Source organism: Emydura macquarii, unplaced genomic scaffold, assembly GCF_026122565.2.
Source record: "Emydura macquarii macquarii isolate MOO-44397 ecotype Brisbane River unplaced genomic scaffold, CSIRO-AGI_Emac_v2 contig_1757, whole genome shotgun sequence".
Lineage (NCBI taxonomy): Eukaryota > Metazoa > Chordata > Testudines > Chelidae > Emydura > Emydura macquarii.
This window is the reverse complement of record NW_027131894.1, coordinates 1-27,579: the sequence shown is the minus strand read 5'-3', so window position 1 is coordinate 27,579 and position 27,579 is coordinate 1. Positions and strand designations below refer to the sequence as shown.

Below are 27,579 nucleotides of genomic sequence, written 5' to 3'. Positions count from 1 at the left end.
TTAGCGGTTGGCAATCCTAAACTGTAGGGCTCCCATTGAGTACACCTTCCTCCCAAACAAGTTTAGCTTTTTATTGTTCTTGTTTTTGGGAGTGGACCCCTGATTGCCCTGTCTGTCCCTCTGGTTGGCTGCATCTATCACTAGGGTCAGCAGGAATTTTTTCTCGGCCCCCTTGGATGTGGGGGCAACCGAGGCAGGGGTTTGCCACAGGGCCTTAGCGATCTTAAGGACCCTATCGTGGATGGGAAGAGCCACCCTTGCTGGGGCATCCACTCCCAGCACATTGAAGAGGGTATCCTCTTCCTCCTCTATTTCCCTGATGGTAAGGTTTAGGTTAGAGGCCACCCTTTTCAGCAGCTCCTGGTGTGCCCTGAAGTCTCTCAGCGGCACCATGTGGTCCCTGGAGGCTGCCTCATCTGGGGAGGTGGAGGAGGATTGCCACGGTGCATCCTGTGGCTCGTCCCGCCCCAGTAGCGGGCCCCGTAGAAGATCCCTCCCCTGGGTTCGATTCCTCGTCCGAGGAATGGTCCTTTGCCTCTTTTCAGACACAGGGCGGAGGGGCAGATTGAACCCCTGCCGACATTAGCAACTGAGGCCCCGGAACCACTGTGGCCAACTAGGAGCTGGCTGCGGTACTGGCAGTGGTGCATTGGTGCAGCATCGGCTGTCCCTCCTGGAGTCTTGGCTTCTCCGGGACCCCAAGCCACTGGAGTGGTGGAGCCGAGCCCCCTTCTGGCTCTCGGTTCCACTCCGTGCCGGAGACCGACCTCTCGACGAGGACGCCGCTGAGGACCGCCATCTTTTCTTGGACCGGTGCCAGTGAGATGAGAAGTGCTTCAAAGAGCTCAAAGCAGACAACCTGCATCTTGGCACCAACAACTTATGGTGCCACTTGCCCCTTGGGGAACGGGAACTGTGCTGCTGGGAGCTTCTCGGTACCGGATCACCAGGTGGAAACCGAGTCTTTGAGGGTAACCCATCCTTGAGCCTCGAACTCTGCGGTGCCGGGCTCCGTGACAGCAACCGTGTGCTGTGCTGTCTTTCCGTGCGCAACTTCCTCAGTGCCGGGGACTGAGAGCTGGAGCTGTCCCTGTGTCTCACGGCAGACTTTGAGTGGTGCTGCCTTCTGTGCCTCACCTCCGGCATCGGGGACCAGTCTTGGCGATGAGGGGAAGCTTTGCTCGACGAGCTGACCTCGGAGCCGCTGCTGTGGTAGCGATCCCGCTCTTCCCCTGATGGCCATCCGGTGGAAGACTTTTCCACCCCAGTCGGGGGTCTCCACCGCCCTTCAGGGGGACCCATGGCAGGCTTGCCCTGGGACACCAGCCCTCTCGCCCTCTGCAGAGGTGTGCAAGGGAGGCGTGGGCAAGGACATCAAGCCCCGTGCCGTCTGGAATACCTCCCTTGAGTCGGGGTAGGCTCTCTGCCCAGAGATGCAGGCACTGGAGAGAACTCGATGGGCCACGGATGGTGCATCTCTCCACTTGACCCTGCCCTTTCCTGCGGTGCAAGGGAGTGCTCGTGCACTGTATGCTGCTGCTTCTTTTTCTTTTGTGCCAGAGATGTCCCGTGGCGCCGGGTCGTGGTCAGTGCCAGAGGTTTGCACTGCACCAAGGATACACTCAGTGCTGAGGTGGAGCCGGTTGGCTCGGAGGCTGGTTGGAGTGCTGCCTCCATGGGCAGGGTTTTCAACCTAACGTCTCTGTCCTTCTGAGTCTGAGGTTTGAAAGCCCTGCAGATCTTGCACTTTTCCTTTTATGTCCTTCCCCTAGACACCTAAGGCAGCGGTCGTGGGGGTCGCTGAGTGGGAAAGCCTTCCCCAATGAAACGCATGGCTTAAAGACAGGTGACCTGGGCATAGCCTGGCCACCGTAAGCCATTGAGGGCTTCTAATCTAATTCTAAACTACTCTACTTAACAGTTTTTAACAACTACTTAACTAACTAAAGAAACTACAACGATTGTTCAACAAAGGGGAATGGTACTTGCGGAGAGCAAGAGATGTTCCAGCAACCATCATGGGAGGAAAGAAGGAACTGAGGGACCATAGGGTCAGCAGTGCCTCTTATACAGCAGCATGTGCACAGGACTCCAGGGGGGCACCAGAGCCGACCCTACGGGATCTGCTAAGGGAAAAAATTTCCAGGAATCCATGCATGGTGGCGTGCACTCACCTATATTGGAATGGACATGAGCAATCACTCGAAGAGGAACATGGGAGACCACTTGATAGAGGTTAGGAATGTAGAGATGAGGTAAGGAGTAAGTCGAACCATGGTCAGTGCATGGACAGCACACGCCACAGGAATTGGCTTCTGCAAAGTAACCAAGCCAATCCAAAAACGTGTGCTGTAATGCACAGTAAATGCAATGAAATTTGTAATATATATAAAAGTAGAAGGGTTCAGTGTAACTTTGCAGCTGTGATATATCCTGCATTCTTCCCCTCTGTGTTTGAGTCTGATCAACTCAGGGTAGCACAACTGCATGCCAAATAAGGATACCTGAGTGATGAAGGCTGGGGTCAAACTGGATTCTTGGGAAGCCAACTGGAAAAAGGTCTCAGAGGAAATCCCAATAACTATATATTGTGACCGAGGCTGCTACAATTAGATGGTATCACGCTCCCCTGAGTCATCTGTAAGGACTAGATTCCTCTCCAGTGTAGGGAAGCCAGGATATAGATTCCCTGGCCTGACCCAGCTATGCTCAACAAGAAACTGGAGCAAAGAATAGAAAAAAGGTGACTTTAAGCCAACCTTCTGCCTTCCAGATCCTCAAGCTGCTCCTCCCTCTTCATGCTATCTTATGCTGGCTACGTATGGCCCCAAATGATCATTCTGGCAGCAAGGACATCCCAGTTATGCTGTTTTTTTCCCTAGCAATCTCTCCAGACCTGTGGGGAATTCCAACCGGCCAATTGTTTTTCAGGCTGTTTTGTGCAATGAAAGCAATGCAAAGCAAATGGAACAGGAGGGGAATTAGGTCTCATATGTATAAAAGGGCTAGAGGTGGGAAGCAGCTTACAACAGATATATGGAGTTATCACTGCATTACATAATGTGGGCCCTAATACTAAGCCCTGTTTTATCCCATTTGAGAGTCTGATCCTTGTTTCCCAAACAAATTAATCCACACTGGCACTGTCATAAGCACTACCTGTATTTCCAAATCATGACGTTTTGTAGTCTATTGTTGTGAAACACCTCAACGTGGAAGAGCTATTGTAGGTACCATCACAAAGAGACACCATTTTCCATAGCCAGAACTGAAAACAGCTTAAAGTTCCCATACTTCCAAGGGCAGACAACAGATTGGACTTTCTAGGGTTTGGTAGCTATGCTGTTTATTCTGTGCAATGAAATGGACTTCATTTGAAGGCAAATTATAAGCAAGTTCTTTTCTTCACAAAGGTGTTCCGGCTATGTGGATACTAATAGGGTAAAAGAAGGAATAAACAGGAAATAAGGTAGCCTGGAATAAAAGGAAGAGATGAAAGTCCTAAACCTTCTTGGGCTGGATTAATATTGAAGTTATTATCCCACAAAAGTGGGAGTTTTAATTCTCTACTTTTAGCACAATATTTCCTCTGATCTGGAGAGAAAGACTCTCGAGACTAGAGGAAGATGACTAAGACACTTAAGGCAACAACAGTTGGAAGAAAGTTTTTTTTAAATTCTGTACTATGATGCTTTACGTAAAATTTATGTCTTTATTATTTAAATACAGATCAGTCAATGGTAAGTTTTTTTGTTTATGATGGTAATATTTTCCCAAACACTAGATTAATTTTGACCAAAGTAAGAAAAAACAAAGGAAGATCCAATCATAACCCAAGAATCCTCAAACTTGTAAATATCCCCATACAAAGCTGTACACTTTTCCTCATATGTGAGCACAGTTCTCATCCTCTAGTCAGAAAGAACGGAGCAATGTGACAAAGCAGAGAGTTCTTCAATCATTAAATTACTCACCGATGCACTTTGGAAAAGGACTCCATCCTTCTGGAAGGCATTGTGTCTTCCCCATCTCATTTCCTTCAGGAGTCGTGTAACCCATCTGACACCTATATGTTGCTGCTTCTTTTAAATTAAATCTGTTCGCACTTCCATAGAAATAACCATTCTGTATCTCAATTTTTTCACATCTTTCTAAAATAGAGAGAGAGAATGACATTATGTGAAGATAAATACTCTTAACTAACATGCTTTTTGTAAGCATGCGGTGACCCCGAGAAGTGATACATCTGAAATGAAATGGAGGAATGCTATTTAAAAACTTTTTGAACAACACATTCCTTCATACTTTTGGAGGGTGAGAAGGGAAAGTAAGAAATCATCAGAGTGCACATCAGTCTGTCTGGGTTTTCACCATCATTCCTGATACTGACTTGTCAAAGTCAATCTAAAAGATGGTTAGACTGAAAACGGTCAGTTTGGTTCCACCACTGTCAGCTCTTATTTTGTGAGAAAAGTTCTCTCTTTTTATTTATTTGCTTTATGTAGAAGTAATTTGGTGATGAAGCTTCTTATTTTAATTCACTTGACGAATCATAAGGGGCTCATCATTGAGAAAGACAGTGATAAAACATTACACAGATGAGATCACTTATCTGCCTTCTTGAGAGACTGCCTCTCCCACTGCAATACTTCCACAGTTGTGATCAATAGAGCATTCATGTTGGACCCCCTCAGTTTAAAGGAAAGGATGTTGCGAGACAGGGCCTGAGGGGCACTCAAATTTGAAACTTGCTTGCTACCTAAATTTGCTGACCTCCAGGATACACTGCACAGCCCATCCATTTTTCTGGGCATTTGGAGACAGTAGAGATAGGGAGGGAACTAGGCTTTGAGGCAGGATGTGTTTGCATGGCTGAATTTTGTTATGGGGGCTGGATGACTGGAATTTTATATGTGATATCTTAATTGATGTTCAGGCAACCAGAGCTACTGGACAAATTATGTAATTCACTTCATGGGAGAAGGGATGGTACAGGGGCAAGATATAGCCATGGCTTTAACCCACTTTGCAAGACACAGAAAAAGTGTTAACCAGGCATAGACAGAGCAATATGCTAAATTGTCCCAAAAGATGGTATAAAGCATGCACAATTGCTACCTGGTAAGGAACTGGGAGAAGGATAGGGTTTCCTGGGGCACAATTTCTCCTGGACTACTTTCCCTCAATGCTATCCCCAACACAGACCAGGCAATTGGTAAATGTCACAATTTGGCCATACCAGGTGGATCTGGTTGTGACAGCTTTTGTTAGGTTTGCCGGATACTCTCCATGATAAATCTCATTTTCAATTGTGCATAACTTTATTTGACTTTCACTATTTGGACAGAAATTTTCTATGTCTGATTTCTTCTTCAGAGGAATTTTTTGTTTTGTTTTCAGAAACTTTAAACCAAAATGGTTGGGCAGAGAAATGGGGACTATTATTATTACACCCAAAAGATATGCTCAACTCTTCACAGACCAACCAAACCAACAAACACCCTGAAACCCGTCACAAAAAGTCTACAAGCTAACTATTAGACATCAAACAAGGTTCGTGAAGAAGTTTGAGGATTTTATAGCAATATGATCACAGCTACTCAAGTAAGAAATGTGCATTGTCATGACAAATCGCCTGCTAGAATTGGTATTTATCCCAGGCAGATGATAGAAACATGTATACAGTTTTTTAAACAGCCTCACAGTAGAACATAAATGCTGCTCACTGTTAAAGATGCATCTTGGAGTAGGTGACCAGCCATTCTTTGTGCATGTAACTTTGGCTTGGTGATTTTCAGGGATATATTCATCATCACACATGTATGAAATTTCATCACCTTCTTTGTAGGTTTTCCAATAGCTATACCGAAATGCACCATTTTCCAAATTCCTGACAGAACATATTCCTAAAAAAAATGTTCAATACAGTTAGCAAAAGGAAGTCAGACAGATAAAGAAACAGAAGGGACAAACCACCCTCTTCAAAACTATTTATCTGAAAAAAAATTCAAATAAAACCACCCTGCTGCACACCGCTGTAGCAACTTTATACTGAAAAGCCCTTTATTTTCAAACATGAAATAAAGAGCTCAATTTTTCCATTGCTCTGCACCTTTTGACACCACTTATGCAGAGGTGTAAATGATTATAAGAGGTGCAAGGCAGTGAATAATCAGACCACATGGGTCAGATTCTCATCTGGTGTGAAATGCAAGCTATACTGATTTATATCAGCTGAAAATCTTGCCCTATATGTCTCTGAAGAAGTGGTGTCTGCATAGATTCATTTACAACATTAGCATCCAGAAGACTTTATGTTATATGATTCTGTCAAATTATTTTATTTATTGGTGTCATTATGCTGCTCATTGAATCTGAATATTAAAACAAAAAAGCATTTTTACAGAATACAAATGATACTGGTACATCAGTCCAGGCTAAATGAGGTGGCAGGAGAAGGCCACGAGCCAAAGAAAGTATCTCTCCCTTTCCTTCTCGCCATGCTTAGTCTCTGGAGTAGTGTGTTGAAGTGATGGTGGTGAAGCATAAAGGTCACAGTGCTAAGCCTACCAAACTAAATTCACAATAATTATGTTTGATGTAACAAATTGAAACGTGTGTTGTTCAGAAAGGCTTGGGTTTGGCTCTAGCTCCTGCCACAGTCTGAAAACAGATTTTTGTTTCCTTCCCATATATTCTAGCAGGGTAGCATGATGCTCATGGCCAGTAGGCATTTTTCCTTTCCTCTGACTTCTCTGGGACCTCTTCCATTAATCATTCATCAATCAATATCCGAGTATGAAACCTGAACCTGCTGAACTCAATGGCAGTTTTGTCACTGACCTCAATGGAGGTAGGCTTCCCCCCAGGGCCTTAGGCCTTCATCATAAATTACTCTGGATCTCATTATCACTCTGACTAAGCCAGAAGTTCTGCTACAAAGTAGACCCCTGAATGAGAGTGGTATAGAGCCTTACAAAGAAACTGAGATCCTGCAGGTCCCATAATAGTGGGATTAAAAATAGTCCTATGCAGGGTTCTACTACAGAACAACAGAAGTTGCTCCCTTCTGAGAAAGGTTAAACACTCTGCCTCCACAGCTCCCTAAACCCATGAAAGATTGGGAGTAAAGAACAAGGTTTAAGACAAAAATTCTCATTTACTGAATATTTTTCTAAACCTTTTTCCCCCCACCCATTTCCATGAGCGCCAGGAAAATGTGACTGACAATCAAAGTGTGATTAAAGGTGTGGAGTACTTGTTGCTTTGTATGTCCCTTATGTCAGGACAGTGCCTACACTGGGAAAGCCTCCCATTTTGTGCATAAACCATATTCTGATTCAGATGCCTCCTTAAAATTAATTTGCCTCATGAGTCTCTGAACCTACTTGTTGGCAATCCCTGTGAGTTCAAGAAGGATCATCTTCCATAAAATGATAGCCATTTGTCACTGGTGGATCTGAAGGTGGCTAAAGAGACCGATCTGGGATCCACAGGCCTTTTCACAGTTGGGGCAGACTTTTCCCACTGGAAGCGGTGGATCTGGGTTGTTGAGTTAGGTTGTAATGAGTTCTTTCCTCCTTTCCCATTTCCCCATTTCCTGTTGTCTCCACTGGATCTCAAAATACTGGGATTCTTGCCACAGGGTCCTTTTCCATTATGGTTGGTTAAAGTCTTGGATTTCCCATGAGTTTATGTCAATATTGCACTTCTTCATGTTTGCTTTCAGGGTGTCTAAAGTGCTTTTTTTGACCACCCCTTCTCCTTTGGCCATGGCTCAGTTGTGCGACCATGACCTGCTTTGGGAGTCGACTTTCTGACATTCGAAGAACACGATCAGCCCAGTGGATGATCATAATAGCTTTATCCAAAACAGAACACTGATACTGGTGTGTTGGTCATCCCTCTTGATTTGGAAGATCGTTAATAGTATCATTCAAGAACCTTGAGATGTCTACTGTACATGACCCAGGTTTTGTCAACAAGCAAGGAAGCAGGGATATCAGTGGCCTAGAACATGAGAAACTTGGTTTGATTCTTGATATAATGATCCTCAGAAACAAATTTTTTCAAGTGTCTGAAAGCTGCACTGGCACATTGAAAGTGGTATTGAATTTCCTCATCAATGTCAGCTTTCTGTGACAGCTGCCAAGGTAAAGAAAGTGCTCCACATTCTCCATGGTCTCTTTATTGATCTGAATTATGGGAGCAGGATCCTGCTGATTTGGAGCGTGTTGGTGGAGTACTTTAGTTTTCTTGGTGCTGAGTGAGAGGCCGAGTTCGTTGTAGGCCTCAGAGAAAGTGTTGACTATTTTTTGAAGTTCTTCCAAGTGGGTATGTAGAACACAGTCATCTGCATATTGGAATTTGATGACTGATTTATTGATAGTCTTTGTCTTGGATCAGAGGGGAATGAGGTTGAAGAGCTTGATGTCCATTCTGTATTGGATGCCAAGTCCAGAGGGGACTTGTCAGCGATGAGGAGGAAGAAGATGGCAAGGAAATGGAAAAAGGTGTTGGATAACAGGGAATTTCCGCAATAATTTCCACAATCCAATTAGTCTGCTTTCTTGAAGATGATCATAATCATGGCATCCCTAAGATCATCTGGGATTTCCTCTGAATTTCAAATCTTGAGAGTTAAGATGAGAAGCTGGAGAGCCAGTTCTTCTCCTCCTCCTTTGAAGATTTTGGCAGGGATTCCATCAGGTACAGATGCCTTATTGTTCTTCATCTTTTTGATGGCTTTCTTTACATTGACAAAAGTTGGTGGGGTTCTGAGGTACTTGTTAGGATGTTAAGGGATTAAATCAAAGATACTTCTGTCAACACTGGAGTCATGATACAGGAAATCTTCAAAGTATTCCCTTCCATTGTGCATTGATCAATTCATTGTCCCTCAGGTGGTTGGCTCCATCCTTGGATCTGAATAGGGTTAGCCCTTGGGTGCTGGGACTATAAATGGCTTTGGTGGCATTGAAAAATCCACATGTCATGGGTGTCAGTGAGTTGCTGAATCTCCTTCATTGTGTTCTTCCACCACTTGTTCTTCATTTCATTGGTTTTCCTATAAACTTCTGCTTTGAGTTGCTGGTAGACGTATTGCTTCTACTTAGAATAGATGTCATTCTGCCAAACACAGAAGGCCTTGTACTTACAGTTGATCAGGTCCTGGGGTTCCTGATTGCTCTCATTAAACGAGTTTTGATGTTTCCTGGTTGAAAAGCCCAATGTTCCCTCTACTGGATGGCTGATTTGAATTCTTTCCAGGGATCTTTGGGCTCTCCATCTCAACAGTTTCTTGGTGAGGCGCAACTGGAAAAGGTCATGTTTAGTTCGCTCCTTAAGACTCTTGACATTGACTTTCCAGTTGGCTTGTTTCTTCTGGATTTGTCATTTTGATGCAAGTTTGATGGAAATGATGGAGTACATAAGGCAATGGTCCATCCAACAATCGTCAGCACTAGTCATCACTTTGGTGATGTAAATGTCTTCACAAGCATGGAAAATGACATTTGATCAGATGCCTGTTCTTAGATTGCGAGTGTTCTCATGATGTCTTGCACTTATTCTTTGGTGGAACATGGTGCTCATGATAATTAGGCTGTGTTCCATGCATTTGGCCAGGAGAAGAATTCTGCTGGAACTGGTCTTCCCCACCCCTTCTTTTCCAGTTGTGCCATTCCAAAGCCCCAACTCATATTCAACTCTTGTATTAAAATATGCAAGGAGTATGAGCTTTTCCTCTTTGGCAATGGCAGAGAAAAGTTGATGAAAGTTGGTGTAAAATGCTTCTTTGGTTTCATCATCAGCCTCAGAGGTTGGAGAGTATGCACTAATGAGTGTTGCATGTTAATTCTTGATAAGTTTAAGGTGGAGGCTCATGAGTCACTCATTGATACTAACTGGTAATTTCAAGAGTCAGTTGACAATTTTATTTTTGATTGCGAAACCAATTCTGTGGATTTGTCATTCATCGTCATCTGCCCCTTTCCACCTTGTTCCTGGAGTTTTCCTTGGCCTGCATATTGGGTCACACTTGATGTCATGTCTCTTGAGCCATGTCATGTCTTCTCAATTCTCTGGCCACAATCTCTGTTCTTTGCTCTAGTCAGTTACTTTTCAGGTTTTCTATGAGAGTCCAAATGTTCAAGGTTTCAAATTTCATTGTTCAGCTTTGACCAAAATAAGTTGATCCCTCTAGACACAGTTATCCAGTCCAGGGATGATGAGGTGGACTACGTTTAGAGTGCCTTTTCTAGCCCCCTATCCATATAGAGTAAGCAGAGGAGATCCTAAAAAGGGTTACTCAGTCATGGTGGCAGCTGCCAATTTGTATTCCTGCCCTCTGTCCAAATACAAAAATGATCATCTGACAGCTGTCACTTGTGTGCTGGTCCATGACTAGGAGCTTCCAGTCTTCACTGTCCTGCTCCCATTGCCACTTACCACAGGACTTGCACATGAATATGGAAGATGCCTCTGCATGAATTCTTTTCATTTGGAGACATCATTGCACACCAGTGTCCACACAGTGCTTGACAGGATGAGGATCATAATTCTATGGCAAGGAAACCAAGACGACTGGAGACCATCATCCACTGTAGCCTTCATCTGCCTTCACAGCCATAGAGAAATTGTCTCTTCATCTGCCTGGTCTGCTGTTGAGGACTTGGGGACAAGGCGATTGGTTTGCAGTTTGTGTGGAACCTCACCTTCAACTGTGCTGTTTTGGATGACTGTACCAGAAGTGCGAGACTCTTGACAGCATCCCTCTGAGGATCACGTGAACATTCAAAGCTGTTCCACCACATCAAGGCTACCTTGTGGATCATGACCTCTTAGCCTACTGGTCTTGTACTGGAATTGCTACCAGTAGTACAATGGGCCTACCATCAATCAAACATTATACCCACCCACCTATTACCGGAAGTCCCATCCCATCTGCTCCCTGTCATTGGAAGTTCCGCCACATCTGGTCACCTGACTTCAGGCCCCTCCTCTACCCCTTTGACCTTTAGGGCTCGCCCCGACCCTTAAGCCGCACCCCTGTCACCGGAAGTCCCAGCTGGGGTGTGCTACATACCACCGGGATCCGATTTAGATATGGATAGAAACCTCTTTAATATTTTTAATGAAGTAAATACTGCTGGGAATTGTGTGATTATGGGAAATTTTAACTTCCCAGATATAGAGTGGAGGACAAATGCCAGTAATAATAATAGGGCCCAAATGTTCCTAGATGAGATAGCTGACATATTCCTTCATCAAATAGCTGCTGAACCAATATTTTAGATTTCTTATTGGTGAGTAGTGAGGACCTCATAGAAGAACTAGTTGTAGAGGACAACCTTGGTTCGAGTGACCATGAGCTAATTCAGTTTGAATTAAATGGAAGGATAAACAAAAATAAATCTGACTAGGGCTTTCAAAAGGGCTAACTTTAAAAAATTAAGGGAATTAGTTCGGGAAGTGGACTGGACTGAAAAACTCGTGGAACTAAAGGTGGAGGAGGCTTGGAATTACTTCAAGTCAAGGTTGCAGAAACTATCTGAAGCTTGCATCTCAAGGAAGGAGAAAAAATTCATAGCAAGAGTTGTAGACCAAGCTGGATGAGTAAGCATCTCAGAAAGGTTAAGAAGAAGCAGAAAGCCTACAAGGAGTGGAAGATGGGAGGGATCAGGAAGGAAAGCTACCTCTTGGAGGTCAGAACATGTAGGGATAAAGAGAGAAATGCTAAAAGCCAAGTACAGCTGGACCTTGCAAAGGGAATTCAAATGAATAGTAAAAGGTTCTATAGCCATATAAATAAGAAGAAAACAAAGACATAAGAAGTGAGGCCACTAAGCACTGAGGATGGGGTGGAAAGTAAGGATAATCTAGGCATGGTCCAATATCTAAAAAAATACATTGCCTCAGTTTTTAATGAGGCTAATGAAGAGCTTAGATAGTAGTAGGGTGGCTAATGGGAATGAGACTATGGAGATAGAAATGACCACATCTGAGGTAGAAGCCAAACTCAAACAGCTTAATGGGTCTAAATCTGGGGGCCTGGATAATCTACATCCAAGAATATTAAAGGAACTGAAATTACAATTACAATCCATTAGCAAGGATTTTTAATGAATCTGTAAACTCAGGGGTTCTATCGTATGACTGAAGAATTGTTAATATATTTCCTATTTTTAAGAAAGGGGTCAAAGTGATCTGGCTAACTACAGGCCTGTGAATTTGATCTCAGTAGTATTCGAGGTCTTGGAAAAAATATTGAAGGAGAAAGTAGTTAAGGACATCGAGATTAAAGGTAACTGGGACAAAATAAAATATGGTTTTACAAAAGGTAGATTGTGCCAGACCAACCTGATCTCCTTCTTTGAGTAGGTAATAGATTTTTTTGACAAAGGGAATACAGTGGATTGTAGGAGAGTAAAGAGTTAAAAGCTGGACAAATGGTCAGGTCTAAGTTACAGGGAACGGAATCATGGCATGGGCAAATCTTGTTTCTGTTAATTGGTATGAATTCTAGCTAGAGTCTGTTATCTCTCTTCTTATCCTCTCTTCCTAGCCACCTGCACAGGGGATGAGGCTAACAAAATAACTATCTCCTCTCCTACACAAGGTCTTTGGTGGGAAGAAAGCATTATCTTCTTTCTCTCCCTTCCATACTGTATACTTTAAAGAATGTTAGTAGGTTTCAAAGTAGTGCACTTGCGCTCTGTATGGTAATTCTGTAAACAACAAATAGGTGCGGGTATAATTGTATTCATTCTGTAGTTGTTAATATTCGTTTTATAGTTGTCAATGTAACCAAATAAGGGTCTATGGGGTGTTGCTGGAAATTTATATATTTACATACTGTTATGGATAAAAGAATTGTAAAGTAACCCCCTCGTTGTTCCCTTGCGGCAGCGAGGTGGAACAAGTACGCAATAAAGGGTTCTGTTTCCCCAAACTACCCCAGGGACCACCTGTTTATTTCGAACATGGATCTAATTTACCTAGATTTCAATAAGTCATCTGATACAGTTCCACAAGGGGAATTATGAGTTAAACTGGGAAAAATGGAAATTAATATAAAAATTGAAAGGTGGATAAGGAACTGGTTAAGGGGAGACTACAAGAGGTCATAATGAAGGGTTAACTGTCAGGCTGGAGGGAGGTTAATAGTGAAGTTCCTCGAGAATTGTCTTGGAACCAATCTTATTTAACTTTTGTATTACTGACCTTGGCACAAAAAGTGGGAATGTGCTAACAACATTTGCAGATGACACAAAGTTCGAAGGTATTGCCAATACAGAGGAGGACTGGGATATCATACAACAAGATCTGGATGACCTTCTAAATTGGAGAAATAGAAATAGGTTGACATTTAATAGTGAAAAGTGCTAATAATAAGAATTTTTGCTACAAGCTGGGGATGTATCAGTTGGAAGAGACACAGGAGGAGGAGGACCAAGGCATGTTGGTTGTTCACAGGATGACTATGAGCCGCCAGTGTGATGTGGCCATGAAAAAAGCTAATGTGGTCCTTGGATGCATCAGCCAAGATATTTCCAGTAGGGATAGAGAGGTGTTGGTACTGTTATACAAGGCATTGGTCAGACATCATCTGAAATACTGTGTGCAGTTCTGGTCTCCCACGTTTAAGAAAGATGAATTCAGACTGGAATAGGTGCAGAGAAGGGCTATTAGGATGATCTGAGGAATGGAAAATGTGCCTTCTGAGAGGAGACTCAAAGAGCCTGGCTTGTTTAGCCTAACTAAAAGAAAGAGATAGGATTGCTCTCTGTCCATACATCAGAGAAATAAATATCAGGGAGAGGAATTATTTAAAATTAATTAAAATCTATGAGTCTAGAACTAGTGTAAAGCTTCAAAAGCCAGGTCTGGATTTTCTTGTTGCTTAATTTGCTGAATTTTTTTCAAGAGTTCGTCACAAGCTTACGGTCTCAGCTTTGATGATTTTTATTAGAAAGCAAAAAAATTGGGAAGTGATTTTGAGAAGTCCTACCATGAAGAATACAAACAAACTGTAAAGCAAAAGTCCCAGATGGCAGAAGTGACACTATACTTCAATGAAGAGATCAATTTGAGGTTGTGTGCTTTTATGTTATCCTTGACAAGCTAAGTTCAGAACTAAAAAGAAGAACTGAATGTTATGCTGAACTATCCACAAGGTTTGGCTTGCTTACATCTCTTGACCAAGTATGAAGGCCCTGCTTGACAAAGTCCTGGCTGGGATGATTTACTTGGGGTTGGTCCTGCTTGGAGCAGGAGATTGGACTAGATGACCTCCTGAGGTCCCTTCCAACCCAAATCTTCTCTGATTCTATGAAGTGAGGAGGAGATGAAAACATGCACTAAAGCGTTGCCTGATGCTTACTCGAATGATCTAGAGTCTGAGCTTTTTGCCAAAATGTATCAATTTTCATCAGTTATAAGATATTATGATATGCAGTGTAAAAATGCCACTGGAATCATCCCCATTTTGCATGACACAGATCTGAGCAATGTCTTCCTGAATATTTTCATTGCATTGAAACTCTATTTGACTGTACCTATTGCCAGCTATCAAACACAGGGATTGTTCTCCAAGCTTGCCTTAATAAAAAATAGTCTTCAGTCAACTGTGGTAGAAACAAAGCTTAACGCTCTTGCTATCATGTCAGTCAAGTGGGATTTACTTTGCTTACTCTCATTTCAGGATACAACAACTGAATTTGCAGCACTTAAAGCTTGCAAGATGCCAGTTTAAATATGCAGCATTTAATTTGACTAAATGTTTTTGTGTTTATCCAGGCAGTTTATCCTGTTCATTGACTTTGATTTTCTTTTCATGCTTATTCAGTAATATTTGTGACTTGTTCATTGTCATAAGCAGAGTACATTTTTGTTTTCATTAACATCATGTTCCATAAAAGGGGACCTCCAATCTAATTAATCTGACCCATACGAGAGCTGGGTTTTATTCCCGGTGGTGCCACTGTCCAGTCGTGTGAATGTTGGCAAGTTATTTCACCTTTCTGTCCTTTTCTCTTCCACTTTTTGCCTGCTTTATTTATTTAGATTGCAAGCTGTCTGAGGGAAGGACAGTTTCTTACTGTGTCAGTACAGATTGATGGGGATCCATTCTCGGTTGTGCCTCTAGTCACTATTGGAATACAACCAAATATTATTACTAATAATTTCCAGGAAAAGTGAAAATGATTTCTGTTGTATTTTGTGTGTGTATATGTAATTGTTCATTACGATATTAATAGCTGATGTTTTCATATAAAGGACATAATTTAATGATCTTGTGTAAAACTCCTTATTTGGCTATGTATACAATCTATGTATCTAATAATATATATCCAGTTAAAGGTATAGAAATGATTGTTTGCATGAGATTGATGTAGCATAACATTTTCAAAAGAGCTTATGTCCCATTGTGAACATTAACTTGTTAAAGTATCTTTCACTTGTAGATTTTGTATGATTGTGAAAACCACCTAGAATTTGGTCAGTCTTTGTATGAATAAGAGCAAAGGCTTTATAGACAGCAATGGGATGAAGTTATTTGATGGATTGCCTGAGGCTTCAGGGTGGACTGATATAAGGGAATCTTCAGTTGCTCACTTAGGTCAACTTTAAATTTGCTTTATATGGCTAGAATGTCACGAAGCAGACTTAGCACATGTCAGGATTGCCAGCTGTAGGCCTCCACATCCACAGCATCTGACAGTGTCACTCTACCCTCTTGGCCACCAAAGAGCAGCCTTCAAAAAGGCATAACAGATGCAGCCTAAAATAGCGACCTCCAGGGCAAGCTGCAAAAGCCACCTAAGAAACAAAACATTCCCACACAGCAGGAGGAGACTGTGTGCATGTGTGAACATGGGAGCAAGCGTGTGCATGTACATACGTGCACACAAGGGCAATGGCGCAAAAGGGGAAAGAATCCCTATAGGTCTGTAACCCTCACAGGCAGTTTCCTTACAATTGAACATCCCAAAGAAAAGATGTCTGTCTGTATCTGTGCAAATCACTTGAGCCTCGCCTCCTCAAAAAAATTTCACAACTCAAGACATCCCTCCCCATAGGTCTCTTCCCATACAAGTTATTGATGTCTCAGCGGGATACCAAGTCCAAAACCATCCCCTTGTGACAGGGTTGAGGGATCAGCAATGAAGAGGAAAGAAAAGGAGAAAAAAGAACAGAAAACAAACAACCCTTCTGCAAATCCTACAGCTGGCTTACTGAAGGCCTATTCCCAGTCCTGGGACCTTCTAATGTTCCTGCCACTGTCTGATGTGAGAAAGAGTCCTTTTAACAAGACTCATGTTCTTAGATGACAGTCTTGGCTGGGGGAATACAGGGGACAAAAGGGAGCAGTGTTGTAGTAATATCCACCATCCTCCCGATCCTGGATCCCTCCAGTTCTGCTATTGAGCTATATAATTATTAATATTTATAGTACAATAGAATTTTTAAGGAAATAATAAAAAATTATATTTACTTACTAAGGCATTTTGGCACTGGATCCCAGCCCTCTCTAGTACATCTGATTAGGTTCCACGTGTCCTCACTTTTAGATACATAACCATCACGACATGTGTAGTATTTTGACGAACCTAATCGTGCTGGAAAGGCTCTTTCTTCATAATTCTCATAATAGTCAGATAATGCTCCATTTTCTAGTTGTGGTTTTTCACAGGGTCTTACTTTAAAAAAAAGTTTACAATGTATAATATTACAAGGACCATACAAGAAAAATTTAAGTCCCTAAGTTCTGAGTATTTACTCATCTCAGCTTTAGTACTATATTATTTGAAAGTTATATTAACCGGAGACATGAATTCAGGACAAATACATTCTGATGATCTGGATTATTTTATTCTCCCCCAGCCCCACTCATAAGCTTTTCCTGTCAAGCAGGATGGGACAGAAATTATTGTATAACAGCTGTTATTCACAGACTCCAGGAAGGATTGCCCCCTTCTGTGGAAACCCATTGGAAGAGGTGGAGGAGGGGAAAAGTTCTGCAAGGTTCCACTCACAGTTTACTCAAATTGTTCCACTGGAGCACAGGATAAAGCTTTTTCACCTGGTGAGTTGGGAGTTCGGACCCCAGAAATCACCTATTGTCGGTGATCTCTTCATGGTACAGGACCAGAAACCAATGGGCTAAATGGTGCCATGGAGGTGACTGAATTCTCTCCACAAAACACAGGGGTGATTCACCTACTAAAGTTTCCCACTGTGTGCAGATCCAAGGAGATTAACTCCATTTTTTCCAGGAAATTTGGAGTCCCATTATCAGAGAGAGTTAATATATAACAACTCTGTTGGGCTCCAAATCTTCTTACACCTCTTCCTGTTTGAGACAGTTTTTATTTCTTTTTTACTATGGAAGGGCCAAATTCAGCAAGACTCTCATTGCCTCACTGGGATTTTACCTGAAGAAAGACTGAGTAAATATTTGAGAAAGAATTTCATGATTTGGCACAGGCAGAACTGCCTGGAAGAAACTGTTGGATGCAGTGTAGTTGTAGTGATGTTGGTCCCAAGATATTAGAGATACAAGGTGAATGAGATAATATTTTTATTGTACCGTCTTCTATTGGTGAGAGAGATAAGCTTTCGAGCTTACACAGAGCTCTTCTTAAGAAAGAAACTGTGGCAGGTCAGAATAAATGAAAGATTAAATGATGGTTCAAAACTAAGGCTGTGGTGTATGTCAGAGTCCAGATATGACCAACAGGATTTTGTCTTCTTCATACAGTACTGGTATTGTGCCTGGCATGCTATCATTTAGATGGTTAAAATACACAGCAACAAATCTTCCCTGCAGAAGGATTCAGTCTAGTACATTTTGTCAAAAAACCATAGCATACATGTTGATTGCATAGTTATTTACAGATATATTAACTTATACCATATCATCTTATTTTCACTGGTGCTTTTTCCAAGGCAGTCAATGTGAACTTTTAAAAGGAACAACCCTGCAAATATGTCTATTTCATTCCTATTTATATTGTCAATTGCACCTACTGTATAATCTTTATATAACTGTTTGGGCACTGACATTTTAAAAAACATGTTAAATCTAAAGATACTTACAGATACACCTTGGATTAGGCAACCAGCCATCCCTTGTGCATTCTGCTGTGTTTTGCCTATTTTCATTTTCAAAGTGAAATCCACGATTACATTCTACTCTGATTACATCCTTTTCTCTGAACACTCTCATCTGAGGGAGGTAGGTTCCATTATTCACTGATGGAGGATCACATCTAACTTCTAAACAGAAATAGACAAACAAGTTTAACAACTGGAAACAGGACATTGGGCTGTAATAAGTCTACAGCTCTTCTTCTATCTTTGATGAGGGGAATATTTGCTTGGGGTAGTGTATTTTATTTTGGGGATGAGAAGGGAGAAGTTCTTGTTCTAAGTGTCATTCTGATTGTTGTGGGAAAACTTTACCAAAAAATGATGTCCTGGAGTGAGACCTAAAGGTGATCAGACCAAATCTGTCTAATCTATTCTGACAGTTCGTTCCACACCGAACCCTTATTATGTTTGGTTGGTTATAATAAGTGGACCGAGAGCAGGGTGACCAGATAGTAAATGTGAAAAATCAGGATGGGGGGTGAGCGGTAATAGGTTCTTATATTTGACAAAGCCTGAATATCGGGACTGTCCCTATAAAATTGAGACATCTGGTCACCCTAGTCCAGAGAGCCCAAGGAATTAATGTGACCTTTTCATGGTACAACACAAACATGGTTCGATGTTTTGAGTACAGAGTCCTGGGCCAGCTTGGTACCAGGACAATCACATCATTAAAAATAATTTTAGCCTTTTAAAATACAAAAAAAAGAAGGAAAAACAGTTAAAGCATTTGAAATGTAAAGTATCAAGAAAGGCTTTTATTTTAACAATATCCTTATGCCCTTTCCCTTTAGCTACAGAGAGGTTTTTTTAGAAGGAAACCCCTAACTGATGGCATTAAAGAGGGTAATAACTGTTCTTTTGGGAAGTAAAAGAAGCTAGTTGAGATGGGCTGGAGTTTGCTGCTGCTGTTAAAGCCCGATCCTGCTTCCTTTAAAATGAAACAAGACTAAGACATACAAAAGAGGGGAGAAAAAAATAGAGAAATAGAAAATGCAGCTTCTGTCTCTGACTGACTCTTACTTGCAACTTTTCTCCTGGAGACACAGAAGCACAGCATACCTGCTTATCAGCCACTTAGAGACCTGCCAAACTTGTACCAGCATCAGGTTATTTAGGGCATTGCTTTTAGTTGCCTTTCTGTTCACAGGCTCACAGCAGTGTTAAAAATATTCAATCTTGGCAGCCTAAGGAAGTCTTTTACAAAACAGAAGCCAAAATGAGAGACAGATAGAAAAAAGGATAAGACAATGGTTTAAAATGACACAAGGGAGGGAATGAGATGGAGAGCAGGAACCAAAGTGTCACAGGATTTAGCTGGAGATGGTGAAGGTGGTGATGTCTTCTGTGTCTGTATCTCTGGCCCAATCTGCTCAGCACATCTTTCAGGATCAAGATGAACACCCAGTGGTGTCATAGTATCCCAGGAGATGATGGGGGTTGCAAACCTGATGATGAAAGCTCACTCTTTCCAATCCACCCATCTCTCTCCAGCCAGCTAACTCTCCCTGAGCTCTTTAAAAGAAGGGACTCAGTCACTGGAAGCTCACTCAGCTACCCAGTGTGCTGTACTGCCTGGTCCATTGTCATGTTCTCTGAGAACATACAGTCCATTTCTTTACCCCATGTGTACCTTTAATCTTTAGATTCCAAGCATTGCAGAACATAACAGAGGCATGTGTCAGGAGGATTCTTCCACCTACCTTTCTGTACCTCAGCTCACTGTCTGAGCTCCCCCACTACTTCCTGTTCCTGCCAATTGTATATCTTCTCCTTATTGAGCTAGCAACCTAATTAGCCCAACCATTGCCCCCAAATGTCAACAATTCCCACCGAACAGGTTAAATTATTCCAGTTAAGACCATAACCTTCTCTGTTATGCAATTACCTAAGTGACCAGGGTGCTACAACAGAGACTCCCAAAGGGTGAAAAGGGTGGAACAGCCCAGCCCCCCATTATTTTGTCCATCAGTTAGGCTTGCTTTCTAAAACACCAAGTTTTCCCCACTGATTTCCATTCCAACACTCCTCTGGTTTACCAGACATGACCTTAACACAGTCCTTTAGTTACATTAAAAGGTCTTTTGTCGCCATTTTGTAATTTTTCCCATTAACTTACTTACTTACTCCCCTTACTTACTCGTCTGTTACCCAGTGGATGGTCCAAATAAGCCAGACAGCAGTTAGCAAAGCCAAGAGTTTATTCTTTACGCAAAGAAGGTAGTCCCTATATGCTAGGGGCGACCTTAAACATACATTTCTAAAAGCTTTTATAGTCTTACACAAACAAGTCTTTTTACCTCACAGTTTCCATGGCAATGCATACTAAAGCTACTTATCAAGAAATATTTTAGCCTAATACTTTTCAACTGTCCCTATCTAAGTTGCAAAGTCTTCCTCCGCATTCCGTCCCTGCCGGCACCCAGATCTCATAACTATCTTGTTACTGCGAAACATTCTGAGACTAAACACCTGCTAGAAAGGCATATTCCATCTCAGGCTTTTGCAGCCATTCCTACAGAATAAGAAATAAGAAATAGAGACTCCATCTTCTTTTCCCTCCATAGGCATGTAGGTGGGGATGGAAGCCTGTACCTTTCTATTCATAGATCATGAGGCCAGAAGGGACCACTGTGATCATCTAGTCTGACCTCCTGCATAACACAGGCCGTAGGCCTTTCTTCAATTAATTCCTATCCTGGTTCTATAGATAAAAAAAATGTGGTGTGCTTTTTATTCGGCAACTCTCTTAAGCACTAAGATTATTCCTGGAATAAAAATATTTTCCAAGAAATTGTCTCGCAAACTATTTCATATAAAACACCGTAGAGAATGTAAGAAGTTTCAGTGTATGGAATCTGATTTTGGGTCCTATGCCTGGATCTTCAGGCCCTGGCCCATGGAGACTTAGTGGACTATCGAAGCAGTACACCCAGGGCCGGGTTTCCAATTAGGCACAGGAGGCACGTGACTAGGGGTGCCTAAACACTGGTGGATTACTGCATGGGCCAAGGGGGCCCTGGCCAATTTCTGGCACGAGTGCCAGAGCTCTATCCTCACCCCCTGCTGCTCCTCCTCCTCTCTCCCAGGGCCCTACCACCCTGCTCCTCCCTCTTCCCCCTCCCTCCCCCGCACAGAGCTGGCCCGGCCAGCCTCTCTCTCCCCCATCACTCCTCTGCTCATGCACGTGGAAAATACGAAGGTCAGCTGTAGGCAGTGGGGGGAAGCACTGAAGATGTTGTGCCTAGAGGCGTGCAAGGTGTAAATCTAGCTCTGAATACACCCATGACCTCTCAGTGGATTGTAGTAACAGGGAAAGTAGTGATATCATATTAAGTTCATAGATGAGCCTTTAGAAAGTTAACTCCTATAAAAATAGGAATTTGGAAATGGACCCTGATAGTTACTGATGGGAATTTTGAAGAATATAGATGACTTTGTTGTACAATTATCAATCTTGGTGCATATTAAACAAGTTGCTGTCCTCATTCATTGCATGGTTATTAACAAATACAGAGATCCTCACATTATGTCACTCTTAAATGATCCCACTGGCTAAACTAGACAAAGGTTTGGCAGGTTGCAAAGAAAAATGTGTCCAGTTTTCATTGGCTGGAAGGATGTCATCCTCAGTGTAGGACATTAGAGGGTCTTTAACAGTGGCCACTGGAATCAGGAGCTGTTGACCTCTGTAACATGACAGGGTATTCATCTTTGGACCCAAGAGCAACCAGGAATCTCATGTGGTTTCAGTACAAAAAGAAAAATGCAAAAACTCTACTGAGTGCAGATTTTACATTTGCGGATGTTCTCTTCAATAGCAGCATTCATGATTGATCAGAATAGGATAACTTGAACTCTGTATTTACAATTCTCAATACCCAGATGGGCACTGAGGATTATAGTTAGAATTTCTGACCTTCTGCTGTGTCGTATGATGACATAATATCCTTTATACAGAATCTCATCCTATGCGGATTTATGTGCATGTACTTTCTACTGTTCCAATATAATTTTCCGCATGAAGGTACCTTTGCTTCTCCATTGGCCATTCATCTGTCTCAGGCTGTTGCAAGGATGGGTCATTTTGTATTTATTGTTTCCGGTTGAGTTTATTTTGGAAATGCTCATATTAAAGTCCAATTAGTCTTCCTGTAGCTTCTTCTTTTTACTATTTATAAGGCACTTCATAAGGCTATTTATAGTGTTCACTTCAAAACACTCCTTACCCAGTCTGTATTTCATATGTATAATTAGCACTTTGTCAGTTTCATTGTTATTTCCTGAAGGTTGTGTGGTGCATTTATAACTCATTATTTCCACTGTGTTGTTGGGGCGGGGACCCTTTTTCAACAGTTGCTCTTAGGTTGGAGCTGATTAGGTCAGATATAGGCATCCAGTCTGTTTCCAAACAGGCTACATTCATTAGCAGGCAGGCATTTGTTCATCTTACACTGGGGTAAGAATGCTCAATGGACTGATGGGAAAATATCATGATCATCTTATGAAGTTCAGACAACGTTCTACTGAACATACTGAGTGGGAAAACAGCCACTTAAATGTACTGTGTACGTTCAGTATAGCAGATAGCTTGTTGTCCTTATATATACACACAGGTGACAAGAGAAAGAACTAACCAGTCTTTCTGAGAAGAGGAGGGAAATGGCTACAATGGGGCAGGTTTTTTTTAAATGAACAAAATATGATTGGTGGACTTCTCTTCTCAGGCAATAGTGATTGATACCCTCGTTGGGATTTGTTCACTTAAGCTGTTTCACTCTGCCTATCAGCAAGACTGGTTAACACATTAATACGTAATAATATAATAATGTAAGTAAAAACACAAAATGGATCAATATCTAAGATTAAAACAGATAAATATGTAGACCTCAACTGATGGGGAAAAAATCACATGCCACAGCTATACGCTATTTTTAAGGCAATAGGTCAATTAGAGATAACACGGGTATGTCCTTAAAGTGTACATTCCCTAAGAAAATTATCCTGGAATGTAAACACTATCTATTGTAACCCGACAGTGGAATCAGAAATCATATATTTTGAGATTAATAAAGAGTCTTAGATCTCAATTAATGGGAAAAAATTACATGCGTAGGGGCTGTCCTGCAAAAGAAGAACTAAAATTCACATAACACACAACAGAAATCTGCTCAGATTGAAAAAGAAACATTGTCAATTGCTTTTGAATGTGACTATTTTCTTATATATGTTTATAGGCAAAAATTGGTCAAAGTAGAATTAAATCACAAGCCATTAGAAGCATGTTGAATAAACCAATGTGCAAAGTATAGCAGAGATACAGATTATTTTGCACAACTCCATTAGATTCATTCAATATCTGGACTAATCTTTTCCCTCTATGTTATGAAGTGAATGTCTGTTCAGATAATAACTATATACTGCATTACACAAACCTTCATTTACATTAGAAACAATGTGTCACAGTAGCTGACTGTGATATTCCCCTAGTGCAATCTGGGTTGGTGAATTGCTGTTTCACCCCATTCCCCCACTCCTGGAGTCCGTCTTACCCTGCTTTGCTGTGAGATCCCCCACTCCTGGGCACTTCACGCACACCCTTCAGCATGCAAGTGGCTCCAAACCTAGTGAGTGTGCTTCGAGCCAGCTTCTCTTTGGATTATACAACAGAATGACCCTAGTCAGACCCCAGTCCCAGATGCAACCCTAGGAAGATCCCATCATACAATGTTCAATGCTGCCCACTGAACAGTGCAAGCTCATATAAGTTTATCAGTTTAACAAAGAAATTGATGTAAACCAGCCTTGTTACTGCTAGTGTAGTCTCCCACACACTTCAAACCAAATACATTGCTTTCGATAAAACAAATTTATTAATTAGAGCAGGATTTTAACTGATTATAAGTCAAAAATAGCAAGTCAGATTCAATCAAGATAAAACAAAAGCAAAAAAAGCTTCTTAACTAAGCTTAGAACTTTCAGCAACCTTACAAACTTAGGTGTTTCTCACCATAGGCTGGCTGGTTCCCCTTCAGCCAGGCTCTCCCCTTTGGTCAGCACTTCAGTTGTTTAGTAGTGTTTGTAGATGGAGGAGGGAGGGAGAGAGCATAGCCAATGTCTCTCCTTTTTAAAATGTTTCTTCTCCTCTCTGGGCTTTGCCCTTGCCCTCAGGGTCAGGTGAAAAACAATGTCCTTAAATGGACTCATCCATGTCCTGAGTCAAGGAGCATTACCTCATCCTGGTTCCAAGCTGGCCAAAATAAGGGAGAGTCTAACTGGTTCTGTGTTGATGCCTAGGCCAGTCCTTTGTTCCTGGAATGCTGAGCCATGTGTGTCCTATACAAGCCTTGATGAGGTGTGAACTGCCCCTCTGCTTCTGGAGACTTTTGCCTGGATATGTTTTAAGCTATGAGGACACTTCTTTGGGAATATTATATAGCAAAGCCCCATACCCATACACATAACTGCAACAAATATATATCACTATAAGAATAATGCTCAGTATGTCATGAGAATTCCAAAAACATCTTACATGACATACTTTGCATTAAACAATACACAATTACACTATAAGGGTGACCAGGGGGGTCCAAAGAAAATAAATGAGTTAATCACTAACCCCAGTTGTATTTGGAGTCCATACAACATAAATACAACATAATCTTTCGAGATACTCTGCTTAGTCAATCAACATGGTGTTTAGTATGAGAAAGACGCTTCTTACAATGACTTATGATCGCTTTCTATTTTGTTCAATTTCTGCCCCTAAATACATTATGAAACTGCTCACTATCAGAAAATAGCCAACATTTCTTTTTCAATTTGAGCATGATCATGTAGGGACAGATTCTATCAGCCTTACTCAGCTTGTGTAGTATTTATCTGGTAATTAGTCATGTGAATAGGGGTAAGCAGAATCTGACTCATCTTGACATAATATTTCAAATACTGAACATGTTTCAGTAGTTTCACTTGCATCTGCTTTATATTCATGCAGTGAAGAATCCCCACCTCTCCAAATCCTTGACTCTAAAAGCTTTGCCAGTAGATCATGGACAGGCAGGTGATGAAATGTGACTGTTATTCCCCTTTCTTTTCCTAATTCTTAACATCAGAGATTCATGAATTTTAAGGCACTGCTCACCTAGTTTGACTTCCCGTGTAACACAAGCCATTGAATTTGACCCAGACGCTCCTGTTTTTGAGCCAATAACTTGTGTTTGACTAAAGCATATCTTCCAAAAAGGCACCCAAGTCTTGATTTGAAGACATCAAGAGATGAAGAATCCACCACTTCCCTTGGTAGTTTGTGAAATGATTAAAATTTGTGCCTTATTTTTAATTTGAATTTATCTGGTTTTCACCTCCAACTATTGGGCTCTTGCTGTGCCTTTCTGTGCTATATTAAAAGTTCTCTTGAATACTTGGTACCCAATAAAGGTAAAACAATGCAATCAAGTTAGCCTTTGCCCTCCTTTTAGATCAGCTAAACAGAACAAGCTCCTTAAGTCTCTCACTGTAAGGCATTTTTTCCAGACCTCAATTTGTGTCTCTTTTATACATCATCTCTAATTTTTAAACATTCTTTCTAAAATGTTTAAAACTGGAACTGGATTCAGTAATTCCAGTATTGGTGTCACCAATGGCTTATATAGAGGTAAAATCATCTCTCTACTTCTGCTCACTACTCCCCTGTTTATGTGTACAAGGACTGCATTAGTCCTTTTTGCCACAGCATCATAGTAGGAGCTCATGTACAGGTGTTTTTCCACTATGACCCCTAAATCCTTTTCAGAGTCACTACTTTCCGGGATACAGTATATATAATAATTATGTATTTGAATTACTGTACCACTTAGGAGCATTAGTTGTGGACCAGGACCATAGCTGGCTAACTAGATAAAAATAACAGAGCATGTAGCAGAAAATTAACAAAAGCTGACCTTTACAAAATGGCATTGGATTCCATCCATTTTCAGTACAATCAGCATCAGGTCTTTCACTGAATGTAAATCCTTCATTACAGGTAAACTGCAATCGTTCATTCTCCCTGTAAACTCTCTTTGGTGCCACTAAGTTTCCATTCTTAATTGTTGGTGGGTCACAGGTTATCACTAAAGATAAAAGAAATAAAATCCATTAACAGTTGTGATGCCTGACTCAGAAGAATACACCCATTGGAAAATAATTACAAAACTTAATTTTGATATGACTATTTTAAAATTATGTTAATGAGGAAATAGTAAATCTGTGCTTCAGCACAGAATTTAAATCTTAAGTCCCCATAACAACTGTTACTCAGGTTGATTGTGGTGACTGAGCGGATGGTAAGGTAAGGGCTTGTCTACACATGAAAATTAATTCAGAATAAGGGAAGGTATGAATTTAAAGTGGATTAACTATTCTGAAATAACTCCCTGTTTAGACAAGCAGTAAGAATATAAAAGCCCACCTAGACCATGGGATAGATTTCATGAATCTTTCTCTGGATCTTTAATATCTATTTGCAGGTTGTAGTAAATATATGGAAGTCAGCTTACTGGCATATAAACAGCAGGACCCTAAAAGCAGTATTAAACACATTTTTAAAACATGTTAAACCAAAAGCAATTTACAGACACACTTTGGAACAGGTAACCAGCCATTGTTTGTTCATTCTGCTGTATTTTCCCTATTCTGTTTCAAAGTTAAATCCATGATTACAGTCTACTCTAATTCCATTCTCTTCTCTTAGCACACTCTTGAGAGCAGTAGGTTCCATTATTCCAGTTTAACAAATGGAAACAGGACATTCAGTTGTAAATCCCCCACTTCATTTAAGATTATTTATATCTATCTTTTTTTTACTAGCTTAACTAGGATTGTCATAGCTGAACATCTTTGGCATAAAACTGGCATGATGAGATTCCTACAGACTAGATGAAGTCAACAGCTCTTCTCCCATCTTTGATGAAGGGAGTATTTGCTTGGGGTAGTGTATTTTATTTTGGAGTGAGAATGGGGAAGTTGTGGATAGAAAAGTTTCCTTCTGATTGTTGTGGGAAAACATTATAGAAAAATTCAGTCTTGCACTGAGACCTAAAGGTGATCACCACTGGATTTACCCAGTCTCTTCTGGCACTTTATTCCACGCTGCATTCCTGTTGTGATCAGTTCAATGGAATAAGTGGGCCCAGAGAGCTCAAGGTGTTGTTACGTGCCAGAGTTAATGACAATTAGAGATTGTTGACTAACAGGCTCAATTGGAATTATTTAATCAAAGATTATCAGAGATTAGTACAGCACGATACAAAATGCAGAAAGAATAGATACATTACCACTCTTGGGGTAAGATAAAAAGCTGACTCTGGCTCTTCTTCACTGTAACTGGTGGGACACAGCAGTTCAGTCCCCCACTAAATTCCAACATCAGTGTCATAATAT

At 41.3% G+C, this 27,579-nt stretch overlaps 1 protein-coding gene across 1 annotated transcript; it reads right to left on the bottom strand.

Annotated features, from left to right (window-relative positions):
* Window positions 1-26,267, bottom strand: LOC137158582 (complement factor H-like). The gene is made up of 7 exons (XM_067556387.1): window positions 26,100-26,267; window positions 18,103-18,282; window positions 16,503-16,703; window positions 5,727-5,906; window positions 3,975-4,151; window positions 2,175-2,315; window positions 1-416 (listed from the first exon to the last, which is right to left on the bottom strand). The coding sequence occupies exons 1-7, from the start codon at window positions 26,113-26,115 to the stop codon at window positions 1-3; spliced, it is 1,311 nt and encodes a 436-aa protein (XP_067412488.1). The 5' UTR covers window positions 26,116-26,267.
* Between the last annotated feature and the right edge of the window lie 1,312 nt (window positions 26,268-27,579).

Bases quoted from the DNA above. Each gene is read 5' to 3' on its own strand.
- LOC137158582 (XM_067556387.1), bottom strand. The intron at 16,704-18,102 runs GTAAGTATCTTT...TTTTTTTTAAAG, and splicing joins GCCTAATCCAAGGTGTATCT to TAAGACCCTGTGAAAAACCA. The intron at 2,316-3,974 runs GTGAGTAATTTA...GTTACTTTGCAG, and splicing joins TCCTTTTCCAAAGTGCATCG to AAGCCAATTCCTGTGGCGTG.